The 18,894-nt window shown below is 52.9% G+C and overlaps 2 protein-coding genes across 2 annotated transcripts; both read right to left on the bottom strand.

Moving 5' to 3' along the window:
* Window positions 1-1,354: 1,354 nt before the first annotated feature.
* ITGAE (integrin subunit alpha E) lies at window positions 1,355-13,215 on the bottom strand (the record flags this gene model as incomplete). The annotated part of the gene is given in 11 exon segments (XM_078375411.1): window positions 1,355-1,509; window positions 2,752-2,825; window positions 5,801-6,145; window positions 6,928-6,948; window positions 7,555-7,732; window positions 9,114-9,244; window positions 10,611-10,835; window positions 11,795-11,935; window positions 12,278-12,474; window positions 13,102-13,128; window positions 13,131-13,215. Coding segments are annotated over 11 exon segments (1,446 nt in total), but the record flags the coding sequence as incomplete, so codon positions are not given.
* Window positions 13,216-16,070: 2,855 nt separating this feature from the next.
* HASPIN (histone H3 associated protein kinase) lies at window positions 16,071-18,847 on the bottom strand. The gene has a single exon (XM_002747838.6). It carries the CDS (start codon window positions 18,812-18,814, stop codon window positions 16,439-16,441), a length of 2,376 nt encoding a protein of 791 aa, XP_002747884.1. The 5' UTR covers window positions 18,815-18,847; the 3' UTR covers window positions 16,071-16,438.
* Between the last annotated feature and the right edge of the window lie 47 nt (window positions 18,848-18,894).

The raw sequence follows: 18,894 nt of genomic DNA, 5'->3' as shown, positions 1-18,894 counted from the left end.
TTTTTGGTTCTGTATGATTATTAAAATAGCTTTTTCTATTTCTGAGAAGAATGTCATTGGTGGTTTAATAGAAATAGCATTGAATCTATAAGTTACTTTGGGTAGTATGGCCATTTTATTAATATTGATTTGACACAGCAGTTGGGTAGAGCCTGCAGCAGCTCAGCAACACGTCTGCTGGTAGACTGTGACTAGACTACCTCCTTGCTGGGGAGGACATCTCTGAAAAAAGGCAGCAGCACACCAGGAAATTATAAATAAAGCCCCACCTTCCCAGAACAGAGCACCTGGGAAAAGAGGCAGTTATGAGTTCCACTGCAGCAGACTTAAACATACCTGCCCAGAAGCTCTGAATGGAACAACTGAACTCCCAGCATAGTACTTGAGCTCTGACAAGGGACAGACTGTCTCCTCAAGCAGCTCCCTTACCCCTGTATATCCAAAGAGGCACCTCATAAAGGAGAGCTATGGCTGACATCTGGCAGGTACCCTTCTGGGACAAAGATAACCGAAGAAGAAACTGGAAGCAACTCTTACTGTTCTGCAGCCCTACAGGCTGCAGGCAAGCAGGGTCTGGAGTGGACCTCCAGCAGTCCTACAGCAGAGGGGCCTGACTGTTAGAAGGAAAACTTAAAAACAGAAAGATATAGCTTGAACATCAACAAAAAGGACATCCACAGAGAGACCTCATTCAAAAGTCACCAATTACTAAGACCATAGGTAGATAAATCCACAAAGATGGGAAGAAACTAGCACAAAAAGGATGAAAACATCAAAAAACAGATGCCTTTCCTCCTCCAAGGGGTCATAACTCCTCGCCGGCAAAGGAACAAAGCTGGATGGAGAATGAGTCTGGTGAATTCACAGAAACAGGCTTCAGAAGGTGAATAATAACAAACTTCTCTGAGCTAAAAGAACACGTTCTAACCCAATGCAAAGAAACCAAGAACCTTGAAAACAGGTTAGACAAAATGCTAACTAGAAAAAAAATCTTTTTTTTTTTTTTGAGACAGAGTTTCGCTCTCGTTACCCAGGCTGGAGCGATCTCGGCTCACTGCAACCTCCGCCTCCTGGGTTCAGGCAATTCTCCTGCCTCAGCCTCCCCAGTAGCTGGCACTACAGGCGCGCATCACCATGCCCAGCTAATTTTTTGTATTTTTAGTAGAGACAGTGTTGCACCTTGTTGACCAGGATGGTATCGATCTCTTGACCTCGTGATCCACCCACCTCGGCCTCCCAAAGTGCTGGGATTATAGCCATGAGCCACCGCACCCGGCTTCAATTTTTTTTTTTTTTAAACAGAGACAGGGTTTCACCATGTTGATCAGGCTGGTCTTGAACTCCTGACCTCGTGATCCGCCTGGCTCAGCCTCCTAAAGTGCTGGGATTACAGGCGTGAGCCACTGTGTCCAGGCTGGGAGGGCATTTTAGGGCCGCCGATGTCCGAACCCAAACTCCTGAGCTTGGCAACACCATCATTCTGGAATTCAGTGTGGCCCAATAGAACGTCTGCAGAGATGAAACAGGTGGTATCTGTGCTGCCCGACACCACCAGCCACCAGCGAGCGCTGAGTATCTGAAGTGTGGCGCATGTGACTGAGGGGCTCAGTGTTTCCTTGTGTTTAATTTTAACTCATCTAAGTGTCAGCAGCGAAATGCGGCTGGTGTGTTGGACGGCGCAGCGCCGCAGGCTCGGGCTGGGGGTTCCTTCCTCACTCCACCTCACTCTGTCAGCACATGCTGTGAGCTCTCACTTCAAAACATAAACCCCGTCATTACTGGGACCTGGGTCCCAGCCCCCATCGCCTCTCACCTGAGTGGTTACAATGGGAGCAAGTGCAGCCCCTCCTTCCGCCAGCCCCTCCTTCCGCCTTTGCTCCTAGTCTCTTCTTAACTCATCGGCAAGAAGGGTCCTGCTAAGCTGCACGATCATGTCACTCCGCTGACTTCACAGCTCACAGCAAAAGCCTTTCTCCCTCCCTTTTCCTCCCCCTCCCTCATTCCTCCCCCGCCTCACTCCACTGCAGCCCCTGGGTCCTCACCCTGCCTCCACCTGCCAGGCAGGCTCCCACCCCAGGCACCTGCAGCTGCTCTTACCCCAGACACCCACCCACATAGCTCGTTCCCCAACCTCCTCCTGTGTGTGTCCCCCTCCCTAACCACCCCATTGACAACTTCAGCCTCACTCCCCACCCAGAACTCCCTCCACCTTCCCTGCTTCTTCAAAGTTCATCTCACCAAAACAGAATTTACTTTCTTACTATCTTCTCCCCCTAAGAGCACCAGGAGGGCAGGGACCTTTGTGTTGTTCACAGAAGCATCCCCAGCACCAACAGTGCCTGGCACAGAGTACACAGTCCAGAAATGTCTGCCTGACTGATGAATGACTTTGGCGGAAGAGGTGGGCAAGGAAACAGGTCACCTCTAACTGAGGTAGAGGTCATCCTAGCTGTGAAGAACACTGGGTAGCATTGTCCAGAATGCCAATAGACCCAGGTTCAAGGCCACCGAATGGCCCATGCAGGGCCCTCAGTGACTGAGTCTTCTTCCTGATCTAAGAAGTGGGAAGATGGATCTCCGTCTCACCTCTCTCATGGGGTAGCTGAGGACATAGTGAGATAAGCGCAGAAGCTGTTTGTGGGCCACGGGAAGTGGGGAAGGGAGTGTGCGGTGCATCCTGATGGGGGGTTCGCCCACGCAAGCATTTGGGGGACGTTAACTGCAGGAAACCAAGGGCTGCTTCCAACTCACTGAGAGACGGTGGTGGCCAACTGTAATTCTGCGATACAAAACAGCTTATTCTTGCAGTCCTTCTCATAGGGCAGCTGTAACCAGACAGAGAGAGTCCCAATCAGCCAGGCCCCGCCTTCCCCAGCAGCCCTGCCTCTGGGTGTTCTCCTTAGGATGCTTCGGGCTGTGCCTCCTGCTCACCCTGAGACCGGAGGTGAGGGATGCAGGCTGGGGTTGTGCATACACGGCCCGAAGAACAGGGACGATGACATTCCTGGATCTGTCCTATAACATGGGCACACTGTGACCCAGGCCTCTGGCCACGGTAAAAAGTGGGGTGACCTGCATGGAATGTGAGGTGTGCCCATTACATTCACATCATGGGAATTAAGCAGCACACACAGCTCACAACTCCCAGCATTTAGGGAGCAGACAGCTATGTGAAGAGAAGCTTCCTTAGTCTTTTCGGGTGTAGGCAGGAATGGGGGCTACCTAACTGAATATTGTCAAGGTCCAGGCCTCAGAGTTTCTCTTCCGTGTGGCTAGTCATCTCTGGGGTGTGTGTGTGTGTGTGTGTGTGTGTGTTTGAGACGGAGTCTTGCTCTGTTGCCAGGCTGGAGTGCAGTGGCACGATCTCGGCTCACCACGACCTCTGCCTCCTGGGTTCAAGCGATTCTCCTGACACAGTCTCCTGACTAGCTGAAATAACAGGCACCCACCACCACACCCAGCCAATTCTTTTTGTCTTTTTAGTGGAAACTGGGTTTCACCATGTTGGCCAAGTTGGTCTCAAACTCCTGACCTCAAGTGATCCACCCACCTTGGCCTCCCAAAGTGCTGGAGTTACAGGCGTGAGCCACTGCCCCCAACTTGGCTAGCTGTCTCTGTAAGCCATTTCCCTTGCCATCTTGCCTCCACATAACCAACTCATTCCGAAAGCCACATTTAAAAAGGCCCCATGGAGGTTGAAAAGCCCCTTTTCATGTTTTAAAAAATTCCAGTTTTCTAAAGTAGCTGGGTCTGTTTTTTGATTATGAAGAAAGGCAGCTCCTCTGCTGGAGGGCCTCTGCGTTTCTCTCCCAGCGGCCACCTCCGGAGCTTTCTGCAGGTCTGTTACCACGGCCTAGGGTGGCAATAAGAGCCCAGAGCTTGAAAGGAGACTTTCTACTTCCTGGGGAAGGGAGGCGGCATTTGCAGAAGTCAAAGCCTGGAGCTCTAAGTGGGCCAACAGTTTCATGCAGGGCTTTTTTGTTGTATTTTTAATGTAGACAAGTAGCCTGATCTTTTCCACCCAGCCCCAGTGAAAGACAATGGGGTTAAGCCAGCTAGACGCCCAGCTGGGGACACATTCTCTGGTAACAGCGATGTGCCTAACACCACGTAAGTTCTCCTCACCCATTTCACAGACTGAATAAATTTTTTAAACTCTCTGCCGTAGCATAATAGTCATCACTGGTTAAGGAAAGACATAAATAGATGTTAAGCAGCATATCATCTTAAGGCATCTCACCTTGAGATGATTAATTACACAGGCAAATCACACTAGGAATGGGACAAATCCATGAGGTGCCGCCTGAGATGGTGTACTGAGAAGGACACAACTTTACTTCTGTGATATTCCTGCCAAAAATGCAGAACCTGGCCAGGCTCATGCCTGTCATCCCAGCCAAGGCAGGTGGATCGCCTGAGGTCAGGAGTTCAAGACCAGCCTGGCCAACATGGTGAAACCCTGTCTCTACTAAAAATACAAAAAATTAGCCGGGTATGGTGACACACACCTGTCATTCCAGCTACTCTGGAGGCTGAGGCAGGAGAATCGCTTGAACCCGGGAGCTGGAGGTTGTAATGAGCTGACATTGCACCATTGCACTCCAGCCTGGGCAGCAAAAGTGAAACTCTGTCTCAAAAACAAAACAAAACAAAATGGGTAACCTGACTCTATGACGAAACATCAGACAAATTGAGGAACATTCTATAAAAGGACTGGCCTACACCCTTCAAAAACATGAATGTCATCAAAAGACAAGGAAAGATGAGAAACTTTTCCGGATTAAAGGAGATAAATGACAGCAGAACACGATTGATGATCCTGGACCAGAATTTTTCTTTTGCTATAAAGGGCATTAATAGGACAACAGGCAAAATTTGAATAAAGTTTGTAGATTAAATAATGGTATTTTATCAATGTGAATTTCCTGATTTTGATTAAAGACAATGCCTCTGTTTTATAAGGAAATATATATTGAAGTTTGTTTGTTTGTTTGTTTTTGAGAGATTGAGCTTGCTCTGTCGCCCAGGCTGGAGTGCAGTGGTACAATCTTGGTTCACTGTAACCTCCGCCTCCCAGGTTCAAGCAATTCTCCTGCCTCAGCCTCCTGAGTACCTGGGACTATAGGCTCCTGCCACCACACCTGGCTAATCTTTGTATTTTTAGTAGAGTTGGGGTTTCGCCATGTTGGCCAGGCTGGTCTTGAACTACTGGCCTCAGGTGATCCGCCCACCTCAGCCTCCCAAAGTGCTGGGATTACAGGCATCAGCCAGGGCTCCTGGCCGACAAAAGTTTTTTATGACACTACCCGCCTGTCTGAGCTGCACTGATGGGCACCAGCAGGAGAGGCAGGGGCACAGGTTTGGTGGGGCCATTCAGCCTGAAGGCCCTGGCAGGGAGTGAACAGGCAGGGCACCAAAGGGCATCCTCTGCAGCACAAGACAGGCTAGCTCCCATCTAGCTCTCACAAGGGACCCCCACCACAGCATCATCAGAGCTCCCTGCCAAGTGAGGCCCCAGGATGCAACATATGCCTGTGCGTCATGAAATACGCAGCAAGCACTTTTGTGAACATAAAGTCATGGCCCCAGAGACAGATGGAGACCTGTGTTACCCATGAGTGATGCCCTACACACATTAACACGATCACAGTGACCCAGTTTCACATTTGTACAGTGAGTCACCCAAATGCTGTCTGAAGACACTCCCTCCCAGTTCTAACATTCTTGGAAGTCAGGGGAGCAGATGCTTTCTGTGGGATCGGCTCTCAAGAGGGTTGGTACTGGCTGAGGGTAGAGTCACCGGGAAGATGGCAAAGGCTTCAGCGTAGTGGTCGAGGATGGGCTGGGGATGGTCCCTCTGTCTCTCAGGGGTCTCAAGTTGGTAGCTGACCTTGATGCTGGCATTGGAGAAGGAGTCCACCTCATGGAGCTGTGGGGTCACCATGGAAGGCAGGGTTAGAAGAAGATGACAGGAAGAATGCTTTTCTTTTCTCTCTCTCTCTTTTTCTTTTTTTTTTTTTTTTTTTGAGACAGAGACTTGCTCTGTCACCCAGGCTGGAGTGTGGTGGCGTGATCTCAGCTCACTGCAACCTCTGCCTCCTGGGTTCAATTGATTCTCCTGCCTCAGCCTCCCGAGTAGCTGGGATTACAGACCCCCACCACCAAGCCTGGCTAATTTTTGAATTTTTAGTAGAGACGGGGTTTCACCATGTTGCCCAGGCTGGTCTCTAACTCCTGATCTCAGGTGATCTGCCCACCTCGGCCTCCCAAAGTGTTGGGATTACAGGCATGAGCCACCGTGCCCGGCCTGCTATGATTATTTCAATCACCTCATTTGTAGGTCCGGGTATGTGCCCCTCACTGCATCACCTCGAATCCTTTCTCAATAGCACAGACCCCTCCGGACTCCCATCCAAACTCCTCCGCTGGTCTCGAACTCCTGACCTTGTGATCTGCCCACTCGGCCTCTCAAAGTGCTGGGATTACAGGCGAGAGCCACCTCGCCTGGCCACATTCTTTTCTCCAAAGGTATTTTTCTCACTGCCTTCTGACACCTGGCCAGGGTCTCTCAGTGCTCCAACCCAGAGCATCACATTCCCAGGACTGAGTCAGCCTTCATTAGGGAAGGAGGGCTCGAGAAGGGGGTTGAGACTGAAGAAGAAAATGAGGAGGAAGAGAATCAACAAAGAGAATGGAGAGGGACAGAGGGAAACCATGGAGTCAAACCCAAGGAACGCAGTGCTGGAAGCACCATGGAGATCCTGGGGCCAAATCCCTCACGGTATACAGAACAGAACCAGCTCGGCTGGGGAGAGACCTTGCCCAGTGCTGCATAGCCCATCGAGCTCTGTGTCTGGGAAGGGACAGGTCTGTTGTTTCCACCCCCCAAGTGGATAATAGACTCCTGCTTTGATAAAGCCACCGCACCACAGGAGCCTGCTCTGTGACCTGCGGGAGACAGAGAGTCATCTCAGAGACTGTTCCTGAGAGAGTAAACCTCCGTGACTGTGGCTGAGGAATCGTTCCCGAGGGGAGTGCTTGGGTGGGCAGTGAATTCCTGGGCTGTGAAAGCCGTGCCCACCACCTCCTTTCTGGAAACAGTCTCCTGATGAGTTTCAGGTAAGGAAAGAGAAACTCAGCCTAGACAGATTATCCAATCCCACCTGGGCCAGAGGCACAGAGTGAGGAGGGACAGAAGGGATGAGGAGAGGACACAGCCAGAGAGAAGGCAAAGGGCGTGTCCCCAGAGCTCCTGAGTACAGGCACACATGCGGGCATGGAGACATGGCTGCCTTTTTCTGAGTGTTTTTTTCAGAAACTCAACCCTTCAACCCTGAGAAAGGGCTCCAGCAACCCTCCTCCCAAGAGTGTCAGCCCTAAGCCGCTCAGAGTGTTGATGTAACATCAGAACACCCTTTTTGAGGCCGTTTGCATTTCACAGAGCCTGGAGACAAAGGAGCTACAGTTCTAATGGAGGGATTTCAAGCACCAGGATCTCAGACAAACACCCCCACCCCAGCCCACCCCCGCCCTGTCCTCTTTCCCTGCCTCCTACAGAAGCCAAGAAGGAATGACCATCACGCTGGGATGCGGGGGGCAGCTGGGCCACCTCTTACCTGACTCAGAGCTGATTGCAAAACACAAACTGACATTCACATCGCTTTTGAAGCCAACAGGCAGTGCACTGGGGGTGAAGGCCATGGATACATTCAGGCGAACCACAGGCCGGGAGCTGACCGAGACAGCAATGAGGATGGGAGGAGTGACCACAGGCTCCTGGGTCAGGCCTGGCTGGTTGGTTCATGTAGTCAGTGAGTCCATCAAACCTCCCCACACGCAGGTGCTGCCCTGAGTTTCTGCTTTTATGGGAAAGCACAACAAGCAAATAAACAGGGAAATACTATGCATTGGCAATGCTTGGATACAAAATAAAATACCCTTGTCCGGGTGCAGTGGCTGGCACCCACCTGTAATCCCAGCACCTTGGGAGGCCGAGGCAGGCGGATCACTTGAGGTCAGGAGTTTGAGACCATCCCGGCCAACATGGTGAAACCCCATCTCTACTAAAAATACAAAAATTAGCCAGGCGTTGTGGCGGGCACCTGTAATCCCAGCTACTCTGGAGGCTGAAGCAGGAGAATTGCTTGAACCCGGGAGGTGGAGGTTGCAGTGAGCCGAGATGTCGTCATTGCACTCAAACCTGGGTGACGTGACAAGAGTGAGATTCCATCTCAACAACCAAAGTTCTGCAATAAGGACTGGGGGCTAATGGTCAGAGATGGCCTGACTGACGAGAAGCATTTCGGTTGAGATTTGTTAACCGAAGAGCCAGCTATGTGAGGACACGGGGCAGAGCATTCCAGGTGAAAAGCACAGCCAGCGCCAAGGGCCAGTGGCAGGGACATTTGCGGTTTGGGGAGAGCAAAGGTCCGCGTGCCTGGAGCCTAATTAGTGAGACAGAGGAGAGGAGGAGGAGGTGGGAATGGAGGGCTGGGGAGGGCCAGGCCACAAAGAACCCTGCAAAGCCACGGTAAGGAACTGGGTTGTTACTCTAAGTGGGAGCGTGGAGGGGTTTCAGGTGCTGCTGTGTGGAGGATGGAGGCAGGGAAGGCTGCAGGCCAGTGTCCGGGGGTGAGGACAGCACTTATGCTGGGGGGTAGTTGCAGGCAGAGCCAACTAAGACTCGTTGATGTGGTGACAGGGGAAGGAAAAAGAGGCATCAAGGACCAGGTTTTCATCCTGTGTTTCTGGGTGGACAATGGTGCCACTTGCCATGACAGAAAGCCCGAGGGTGGGACAGATTTGGGGGAATGAAGGGTGGGTGGAGATAAGAGCTCCGATTTTGTTTGTTTTGTTTTGAGACGGAGGCTCACTCTGTCACCCAGGCTGGAGTGCAATGATGAGATCTCAGGTCACCGCAACCTCTGCCTCCTGGATTCAAGTGATTCTCCTGCCTCAGCCTCCTGAGTAGCTGGGATTACAAGCACCTGCCACCATGCCCTGCTAATTTTTGTATTTTTAGTGCCGGCTCCCTCCCTCAGTGCCTACTTTCTGCATGGAGCTATTTAGAGCGGGGCAGATGGGTGAGGCTGGGCTCAGGACCCCAGACCCACTGGAACACAACTGCCCGGCCTGGAGTGCCCACCGTGATGTCAGCAAGGCCGTCGCCACTGATATCAAAGCCACCAGCCATGGACATGCCGAAGTACTGCAGTCCTGGGGCCACCGCTGAGGCTCTGATCCGCTGTGGAGGCAGAAACACAAGGCATGGGGTGAGGGAAGGGAGGGGCATGGGACGGGGAGTCCCGGTCAGCGTGGCAGGCACCAGCCCCAGGCAGCCCCCAGTCTAGAAGCAGGAAAGAGTGGACAAGCTTTCCCAGAGGAAGTGGCATGTGCATGGAGCCTTGAAGGGCAGGTGGGACTTGATGTGGGAGAGTGAGGGAAAGAGTGAGGCATGGGGAAAGAGCAGGGCCCTCTGAGAAGCAGCCAGGGGCGGGGTGGGCCGCAGGGGGCTGGGGTACAAGGAGGCTTGATGTGTGGCTTGGGGTGGGGGTGTCAACAAAGGCTCTGTTTTTTTGAAGTGATGTAATCAGGATAACACTTTAGAAATGGCGCTGAAGGTTGGGCTTGGTGGCTCACTCCTATAATCTGGCACTTTGGGAGGCCAAGGCTGGTGGATCCTGAGTCAAGAGATTGAGACCAGCCCGGCCAACGTGGTGAAACCCCGTTTGTACTAAAAATACAAAAATTAGCTGGGTGTGGCAGCGTGTGTCCGTAGTCCCAGCTACTTGGGAGGCTGAGGCAGGAGAATTGCTTGAACCCAGGAGGTGGAGGTTGCAGTGAGCCAAGATCCACCACTGAACTCCAGCTTGGTGACAGAATGAGACTCCATCTCAAAAAACAAAAAAAAATGGCACTGAAGACACAGGGGGAAAGATGCAGAGGAGGAGGAAACTGGGCGGGCTGGGGGTCCAGGAGAGGGATGGCAAGGCCTGAGCTGGGACCACGGTGGTGGGGTTGGAGAGAAGGGGCAGGACTTGGGAGACAGCTAGAATCCTGAGGACGTGGGGACTGACAGGCTGTGAAGGGCGGGGGTGTGCTGGGGATCATCTGAGGTTTCTGGTGTGGGGTGTGGAGGGGGATGAGGTCTCAGTAGCAGCAGGTCTGGGGAAAGCAGGTGCTTTCAGATGGGAGGGAGATGCCTGGGGGCCATCCAGGTGGAGGCGCTCAGGAGGGTCTGGAGGTGGGTGAAAGTGCCTAAGAGATGTGGAGTGAGAGGCTGGCAGCAGACCCTAGGGCAGGAAAGACGAGGCAGGGAGGTGCTGCGTGGGAGACAGGAGCAAGGGACAGAAAGAGAAGCAGTGACCCAAGCCAGGCTGGAGGGAGGAGAGGGTGTAGGCCAGGGAAGGAGACAGCTGCTGCCACAACCTCCCTGCACCTGAGGGGCTGAGGCGAGGCCGTGGGCTGGAACCTCCCGCCAGCCTGAGTAACTTCCTTCTTTCACTGGATACTCCCAGCCCCTTCAGACCTGCCTGGCACTTGGGACTGAAGCCGCTTGGGGCTTGGGTCAGAGCCCCAGAGGAGAGGAAGGAGAGGGCCCCGTGGGCCACCTGTGAGGGGCTGGTGGAGAGGCCGTCCCTGTGTCCATTGTAAATATACAGACTGCCAGAGCCCGCTCCATCATCTGCTGCAAAACCCTCCAAGGGGGCCCCAATGGCCACATCTGTGAGCTTATCCTGACTGATATCCCCCACAGCCGCCATGGCAAAGCCAAAGCAGGCACTGGGGAACCCGGGGTGCCCACTCAGCATGTGTGACAGGGAGAAGGAACCATCCTGTAAAGAAGCAAACAGCTCAGCCCTTGAGAAGGGGGGCACTGGGTGCCTGCCCCATTGCCACCCAGGTGGCATGCTCACTGGTGGATTCTGATTCTCCAGCAGGGAGCCTGAGGCCCAGAAAAGGCCAGGGACCTTCCCAAGGTCACACAGTGAGCCCATGGGGAAAGCTGGGGTCATCCTGCCTTGAAGTTCAGGACCCAGAGCCTGCTCCTCCTACTCCCACAGGCAGGGGTGCCTTGCTGCAAATGGAGGCCCAGGCTTTACTCTTGGCTCTGCCACATACATGCCAGGTACCCTCGAGCACATCTCAGCGTCACTGAGGCTCCCTGAGCCCCAGCTTCCTCACCTGTAAGATGAGAGTGGCAGCTGCCTCCCATAGTTACTGTGAGAAATAAGTGAGATCCGGACAAAATGTGCTTTGGCAGCCCGAAGCTGTAAGAGATGTTGTTATCAGCCGGGCATGGTACCTCAACGCCTGTAATCCCGGCACTTTGGGAGGCCGAGGCAGGTGGATCACCTGAGGTCAGGAGTCCGAGACCAGCCTGGCCAACATGGTGAAACCCCATCTCTGCTAATAATACAAAAATTAGCCAGGCATGGTGGCGCATGCCTATAATCCCAGCTACTCGGGAGGCTGAGGGGGGAGAATTGCTTGAACCTACGAGGTGGAGGTTGCAGTGAGCTGAGATCGTACCACTGCACTTCAGCCTGAGCAACAGAGTGAGACTCAGTCTCAAAAAAAAAGAGAGAGAGAGATTGTCATTCTGCCTTTGGGTAAGAAAGAGGGAGCTGAGAGCAACACCAATGCCCCTGCCCAGCAGCTATCCATCCTGAGCACCTCCCCGTCACTGCCCACTGGTGCCAAGCAGGGCCAGGGCACTCCCAGCCTCCATCACCTCTGTACTGGGCTCAGTGCCACAGCCTTAGCAAGCGCATGAAGATGGCGGCTCTCCCACCTGCTCATTGAGACGGTACACATAGACTCTGCCTTCTTCTCCACGAACGTGGTCAAACAGCGCAGCCACCAGCAACAGGTCCATGGTTCCATCCATGTTGATATCCACAGGACACAGCTCAGAGCCAAAACAGGACCCCATCTGCACCGGGGAGGAGCTCAGCTCAGCAGGAGCCCCACTCCTCCACCCTGCAGCAAGGCTACCTCCACCCTGCAGCCCTGTCCTGCTTCCTGGACCACCCAGTTTGGGTCATTACATATCGATTTGCTCCCTGAGGTACCTGGATGAGCACTCCAGGCCCCAGGGTGGAGGACATGCCCAGCAATCAGACACGCGGCCCAGGGCCAGAGCCCTGGAGTGCTACTCCGGAGCCTGAGTTTGACCTGGACCTGGCCCACTGTGCACCCTGAGGCCCTCCCCTTTCCCTTGGGGCCTCCGATTCCCTATCTGTCACACCGGGTGGAGGCCTTTCCCTGCAGGTACCTGCTCTCCCTCCAGCACTGGCAGGAAGCTGGCCTCTCTGCCCTCCTGGAGCTCAAACACGGCCCCGCGATGTTCGTACCGTGGAGCCCCCGCGATGCAGGACAGGCTGCAGGCCTTGTGCAGCACAGCCACAGCGTAACCTGCGGCAAGGGTAGTGCAGCTGTTGACAGGTACTCCCACCCGGCCTCTCTCCCTGGCTCACCGCACCTTCCCAGTCAGGCCTTCAAAGAGGCCTGGGGAGGGAGCAGACTAGGAGAGACTATCTTTCTCGCTATATCAAAAATCAGCATCAGCGAGCCCTCTCACTTTGCCAGTCACACACTTCCCCATCACACCGATGTGAGGCACAAGCACTGTCCTGGATGCAGCTTTGCTCAAAATACTCGTTTGCACACACTCACTCCCCACACTCACACACATACCCTAGTGGAGTCTTGGTCTATCCCCCAGGCTGGATGCAGTGGCACGATCTCGGCTCACTGCAACCTCCGGCTCCCGGGTTCAAGCAATTCTCCTGCCTCAGCTTCCTGAGTAGCTGGGATTACAGGCATCCACCACCACACCTGGCTAATTTTTACTTTTTTTTTTTTTTTCTTTTGAGACAGAGTTTCGCTGTTGTTACCCAGGCTGGAGTGCAATGGTATGATCCCGGCTCACCGCAACCTCTGCCTCCTGGGTTCAAGCAATTCTCCTGACTCAGCCTCCCAAGTAGCTGGGACTACAGGCACGCGCCACTATGCCCAGCTAATTTTTGTATTTTTAGTAGAGACGGGGTTTCACCTTGTTGACCAGGATGGTCTCGATCTCTTGACCTCGTGATCCACCCGCCGTCTGGTTCAGGAAGCGGCCCAGCGGCTGGGTGTGTTGTAGAGCAGCGCCCCTCCCGACCAGTCAAAGGCCCCGAGGGCGCCCAGCAGCACCTGCCCCTGGAGGGGACAGGGATGGGGCCCAGATTAGCAGGAGGGACCCAGGCCAGCGCGGCTGACCAGGCTGGGAGGAGCGGGGCGTTCGGTGGCCTAGAGCCTGCCTGGCCAGAGATGCAGGCGGGAAGGTGAGATGGCAACACGGGGCTCCTTGCACTCCCTGCTCCGGGAGAAGCAAGCCTGGTTGCTAAGCTTGCCCAGGTCGGGTCCTGTTGACTGGTCTGTATTCAGGGGAACAACTGGATATTTGAGCACACAGAAAAAGTGACTTCCTGCCATAAATATGGCCACTCTTTCCTCTATCTCAATGGTCCAGATTACCGTGAGCATGAAGAAATGTTTCCCTTTATCCTAAAATGGCTCTTTCAGGCCAGGCACAGTGGCTTAGGCCTTGTCATCCCAGCACTTTGGGAGGCCGAGGTGGGCGGATCACGAGGTCAAGAGATCGAGACCATCCTGGTCAACATGGTGAAACCCCGTCTCTACTAAAAATACAATAATTAGCTGGACATGGTGGTGTGCGCCTGTGGTCCCAGCTACTTGGGAGGCTGAGGCAGATTTGCTTGAACCCAGGAGGCCGACATTGCAGTGAGCCGAAATCGCGCCATTGCACTCCATACTGGGTAACAAGAATGAAACTGTCTCAAAAAAAAAAAAAAAGAAGCGCTTGTTATGTACAAAGCCTGTGTGCTGAGAACTAACACTCTTATTCCTAGTTCCAATGAAAGGCGGTCTTTGGCCAGACAGACCCATACCCTTTAATTCGGGCGCAGCTTTGTTGCAGCTCTTTCCAAGTAAGTACTCCCAAGGGGCCAGCACCAGTGAGACTGCACGGCTCAGGGGACAGCTTGGGGCTTTCTCTCTTGTAGATGGAGCTGGTGGTTGGGATGGATGTGGGCATCATCCTTCTGAGAGGAGCCTGCTTAGGACCCCAGCTCTGATATTGCTCTCTAGGGAACTAACAGCTGGTCATAGAAACTCCATTGTGGTCATCAAAGGAGGTGTGGTACCAACTAGTCTTGCTATGAAAGGGAATGAATATGATGCTGTGGAGGGAAGAAGGCAGCGTGGGACCGGGAAGTAAGAGGGGGAAGAGTAAGGCCATTTGAGGAATGACTAGAAAATGAACCGCCCAACTATACAGAGTTCAAATATTCCACCTCATCCCAGCTGTGCTGCAGCCACTCAACATTTTGACATTCAGCTTTTATTTTTTTTTGTTTTTTTTTAAATTGAGAGAGTCTCACTCTGTTGCCCAGGCTGGAGTGCAGTGTGGCTTGATTTCAGCTCACTGCAACCTCTGCCGCCTGGGTTCAAGGGATTCTCCTGCCTCAGCCTCCCGAGTAGCTGGGACTACAGGTAGATGTCACACCTGGCTAACTTTTTATTTTTTTATTTTAATTATTTATTTTTGAGACCGAGTCTCACTCTGTTGCCCAGGCCAGAGTGCAGTGGCATGATCTTGCCTCTGCTGCCTGGGCTCAAGCAATTCTCCTGCCTCAGCCTCCCAAATAGCTGGGAATGCAGGTGGACACCACCACGCCTGGCTAAGTTTTTTTCTTTTTTTTTTTAGTAGAGACAGGGTTTCATTATGTTGGCCAGGCTGGTCTCAAAATCCTCACTTCAGGTGATCTGCCCGCCTTGGCCTCCCAAGGCGCTGGGATGACAGGTGTAACACACCGCGCCCGGCCTCGTTCCTCATAAGGGTCTGATGCCCTCTGCCCTAGTGTAACCAGTTGAAAGCATTCAAGTTCATTCAAAAAGAGAAAGGGGGATGGGTACGGTGGCTCATGCCTGTAATCTCAGCACTTTGGGAGGCTGAGGTGGAGGATGGCTGGAACCCTGGAGGTTGAGGCTACACTGAACCATGATTGTGCCACTGCCCTCTAGCCTGGGCGAGAGTGAGACCCTTTCTCCAACAATGGGAGGGAGGGGCCTCAAGGCCTGACACACGTCCTCTCAATTGCAGACCATCAGTAATGTATGTGAACACAGGCCCAGGGCTTTCTGACCACAAAGAATTCCTCTTCCACGTAAGTACTTATTATTGCAAAGCTATAGGTGGCAAAGCAACACCAGCTTTGACTTCCTACTCTGATTTTAATTTGCAGATACATGGGGAAAACCTCTTTGGAGCAGAATACCAGTTGCAAATTTGTGTCCCAACCAAATTTTGAGGTCTCCAGATTGTAGCAGTGAAGAACCTGACAAAGAGTAAGGTATTTAAAGGCCATTCTTTATCACAATCACATCTCCTCCTAGAGTGACTGTAGACTGTCAAGTATACAAACCAGAGTTCTATAAAAGGAGTAAAGACAGCTTCACCCTGGGAAAAGATGAGGAGTCAATCTTCACCCTGGGAAAAGATGAGGAGTCAATCTTCACCCTGGGAAAAGATGAGGAGTCAATCACCAAAGTCCTGTTCAGGAGTATCAGTCACTCAGCTCTTAAAGCAACCTGTCAGTTGTCTTCCTTTTGATGAAAAATAAGCAAAAGTTAAAACCCTGTCAGTAGGCAGAGACTTTCCCTTTGAAAACTGATAAATTCTGCTTCTCTGTGGGACTGATATAACATGCAACACTTCTTACACTGCCCCCTTTGTTGCTTACTATCTTCCCTTCTTCTCCCCGAGTCTCTTTTTTGGCCTCTGCTTTGCCTCAGCCTGTTTTCAGTTGTCTCATCTGTAGCCTGGTTTCCAAAGTGAGCCTTGATACCTGAAGCAGCAGGTTCTGCTCAGTATGACAGCTGAAGCCTGGGCTTTTTTTTTTTTTTTTTTGCTCAGACTACATAAAGTGTCAAGGCTCAAAAAATGGAAAGGAATTTACAGAATGGACTCTGCTGACAATTAGAAAGAGGGCTACTTATAAACATTTGTTTTCATATGTATTTTATTTATTTTTTAAAACAGAGACGGGGTCTCACTCTGTTGACCAGGTTAGATTTGAACTCCTGGGCTCAAGTGATCCTCCTGCCTCAGCCTCCTGAGTAGCTGGGACTACAGGCACATGCCACTGCACCCAGCTAGTTTACTTTTTCAAGGACATTTGTTATCAGAAAACTTAAACAATTCAACAAATAGGTCAGTTTCTATTTGGAAACAAAATTCTTGTTTGATAGATAAGTTGACTGGAATCTTGTGAGAATGGGATTCCACCCTGCTCTGGGGATGGAGACTGAAATAGCACCAGAGGCTTCAAGACCAGCCTCCTCTCACTTGGGGCAGTAAGACACACTGAGTTTACTGAAATAAACTATGCTGGCAGAGCAAGTCAGTGGCAGAGCTGAAGTTAAGCATTGTGCTATGGAAATCCTGGATCTTTTTCTTTACTTCCTTCATGGCAGGAGTGTTACATTTACTCTTGAAGGTCATTTGTTTCAGAAGCTTATCTGTAAGGTAATGCAGCCAGAGCACATTACTGTAAGGGTGATATTCACCCCAGCAGTTGTTGTTATCCTTCTTCATGAGCCTGTAGATCTCAAACTGGTAGTCACCTTCACCTGTAAACAGGTCCTCATCCATGGAAACGTCACAGAAAACCACAATCCCATCCCGTTCCAAGCGTGACAGGGTGTAGTCGATAATGTTGACTTGCAGCCCGCGGGTGGGGATGGTGCTTGTTTTCCCATTGAGGGTGTACGAGAGTTCTTTGAGGCTGGTTTTCTTCAAGAGCACATTCCCCCAGTGTAAGTCTCGATGCTCAAAGTGCAGTGATGCCTCTGCCACCGCGAGGGAGGCTGTGAGCTGGTGTAGGATGCTCTTTGCAGTAGCCATGGATGACAACTTCCTTCTCATCTGCTCTAAGTCAATCCCTCCAAACTCAAATTCCAGCACAATGAAGAGCTGGTCTTCTTTAAAAAAATCAGGCCGGTCATTTGCAGACCCTTTGGTTGAATGATAGTCATCCCAGGCTTTGAGGAGCAAGGGAGGGTAAGATCCTTGCACACAGTGCACTGAGTTCAGCCCAATAAAGCCTTCCGTGCGGTTGCACGCGTCACCAGACAAGAGGCTCAACTCTTTGGAGATGATGATCTCTGGCAGGATTTCGTCAAAGGTTTTCTGCTGGGATCCATTGACTAAATCTGGTCCTTCAATGGCAATGATTTTTACAGCGACAGGCATGTGATCGGCAATTGTCTGAAACACTTCGCCAAACACCCCTTCCCCAATCTTCTCACAGTGTTCCAGTTTTTCTGTGGGAAGGCAATGGCTAAAGGGGATGGGACCCTTCTGACTGCATTCCCCATAAACCTTCTCAGCATCAGATGCCTTTTTGTTTGAAGGAGTGTTTAAGGGGCTTAGCAAATACATAGAAGAGGAGCACCAGGACAGAGCACTGCTTGTTCTGCTCCGGGCAGGACGGTGTGAATATTCGGACAGAAGGGATCCGGAGAGAGAAGTGGCAGTGGTGTAGCTGCTGTGGACCTCCGACACATCAGTCACAATTTTCTTCTTGTGGAAACTGAAGGAGGCCCTGGTTTTGGTCCAAGAGCAGGCATTCTGTAAATGAGTCAGGTCCTGGGTGGGGAACGAATCTTTTCTCATCTTTTGGCCCTTTTTAAAGTGGTGGGAATGGAGGAGAGAGGTTTCCACTGCCTCCTGACGTTTGCTCTTCCGCCTTGGTTGAGTTCTCTCAGGCCTGTCGGGTCCTCCGGGCACAATGCAGCCGTTGCAAACCCTGGCCTCCTGATGTTCTATCCCCACGGCCTCCTGAAGCCCTTTCTCTGGACAAGAATCCTGGCCTGTGGCCCTCCTCTTGCCTGTGCTTGGCACACCGGAACCCTCTGGTCTATTTCCCAACGGTTTCCTCTTACAATAGGATCCCCTCATATTCTTTCCATCTGCCCCAAACTCTGAATCCTCAGGGGTTCCTCTGTTCATAAGGCCAAAGAGAGCTGACCTGAGGCTGGCACGGGTTTGGCGGACAATCCTGGCTCCTCCTGTCGCTTCCTCCAGGGAGCAGGGGAGAGATGCTCGGTCCAGGGAGACTTCCGGGAGGTGGAGGCCGTTCGGGACGGCAGACGCTGCAACCAGAGAGGTGGAGGTGCCGATGGAGATGACACTGTCCCTCGGCGTTGGGGACCCGGGGCGGGGCGAAGCGAGAGAGCTGAATAGGGAGGCGCTGGTGCCCAGCTCGTCGCCGTCCCTGGGCTGTTCGCACACGCTGAGGTCCGGACTGAGGCGGCCGGGGTGGCGGCTGGGGAAGGGCGGAAGCCGGAGTGGGCCGCAGGGGGTGCTGCACTTCTGCGGGGGCCGAGCTCGTAGCCGCAGGCCTCTTGGGGTCACGGTTAGGCTCGGCCGAGCTCGCAGCTTCCGGCGCTTTGGGGTCACGGTCAGGCTGGGCGGGTCCTTGGGGACTCGGCCGCCGGGATGCCTCCGCCGCCGCGCCACCGGGCTGCCCAGGAAGTCGGGGTCGTCGGGATCGTCAGGATCGTCAGACTGCGAGGGGCAGCCGAAGCTGGCGTCGTTGCTGCCGCTGCTGTCGAAGAAACGCCTCCGCTCCTGCGGCGGGAACCACTGCGCGGCTGCCCGGCCCTGCCGCCGCTGTCTTCTGCCGCCTGCAGCCCCGTAAGTGCGGAAAAGCCGGCTCCCAGTTCCCGGGAGCGAAGCCGCCATAGCCAGCGCCCGCCAAGGCGTTCAAACGCAAACACCGCGAGACTTCCGCTTGACGTGGACGCGCCCGCCGGCCGCGGGGG

Source organism: Callithrix jacchus, chromosome 5, assembly GCF_049354715.1.
Source record: "Callithrix jacchus isolate 240 chromosome 5, calJac240_pri, whole genome shotgun sequence".
NCBI lineage: Eukaryota > Metazoa > Chordata > Mammalia > Primates > Cebidae > Callithrix > Callithrix jacchus.
This window is presented reverse-complemented; position numbering and strand designations above follow the sequence as displayed.

Coding starts and splice junctions, on each gene's coding strand:
- HASPIN (XM_002747838.6), bottom strand. CDS start 18,814: ATGGCGGCTTCGCTCCCGGGAACTGGGAGCCGGCTTTTCCGCACTTAC.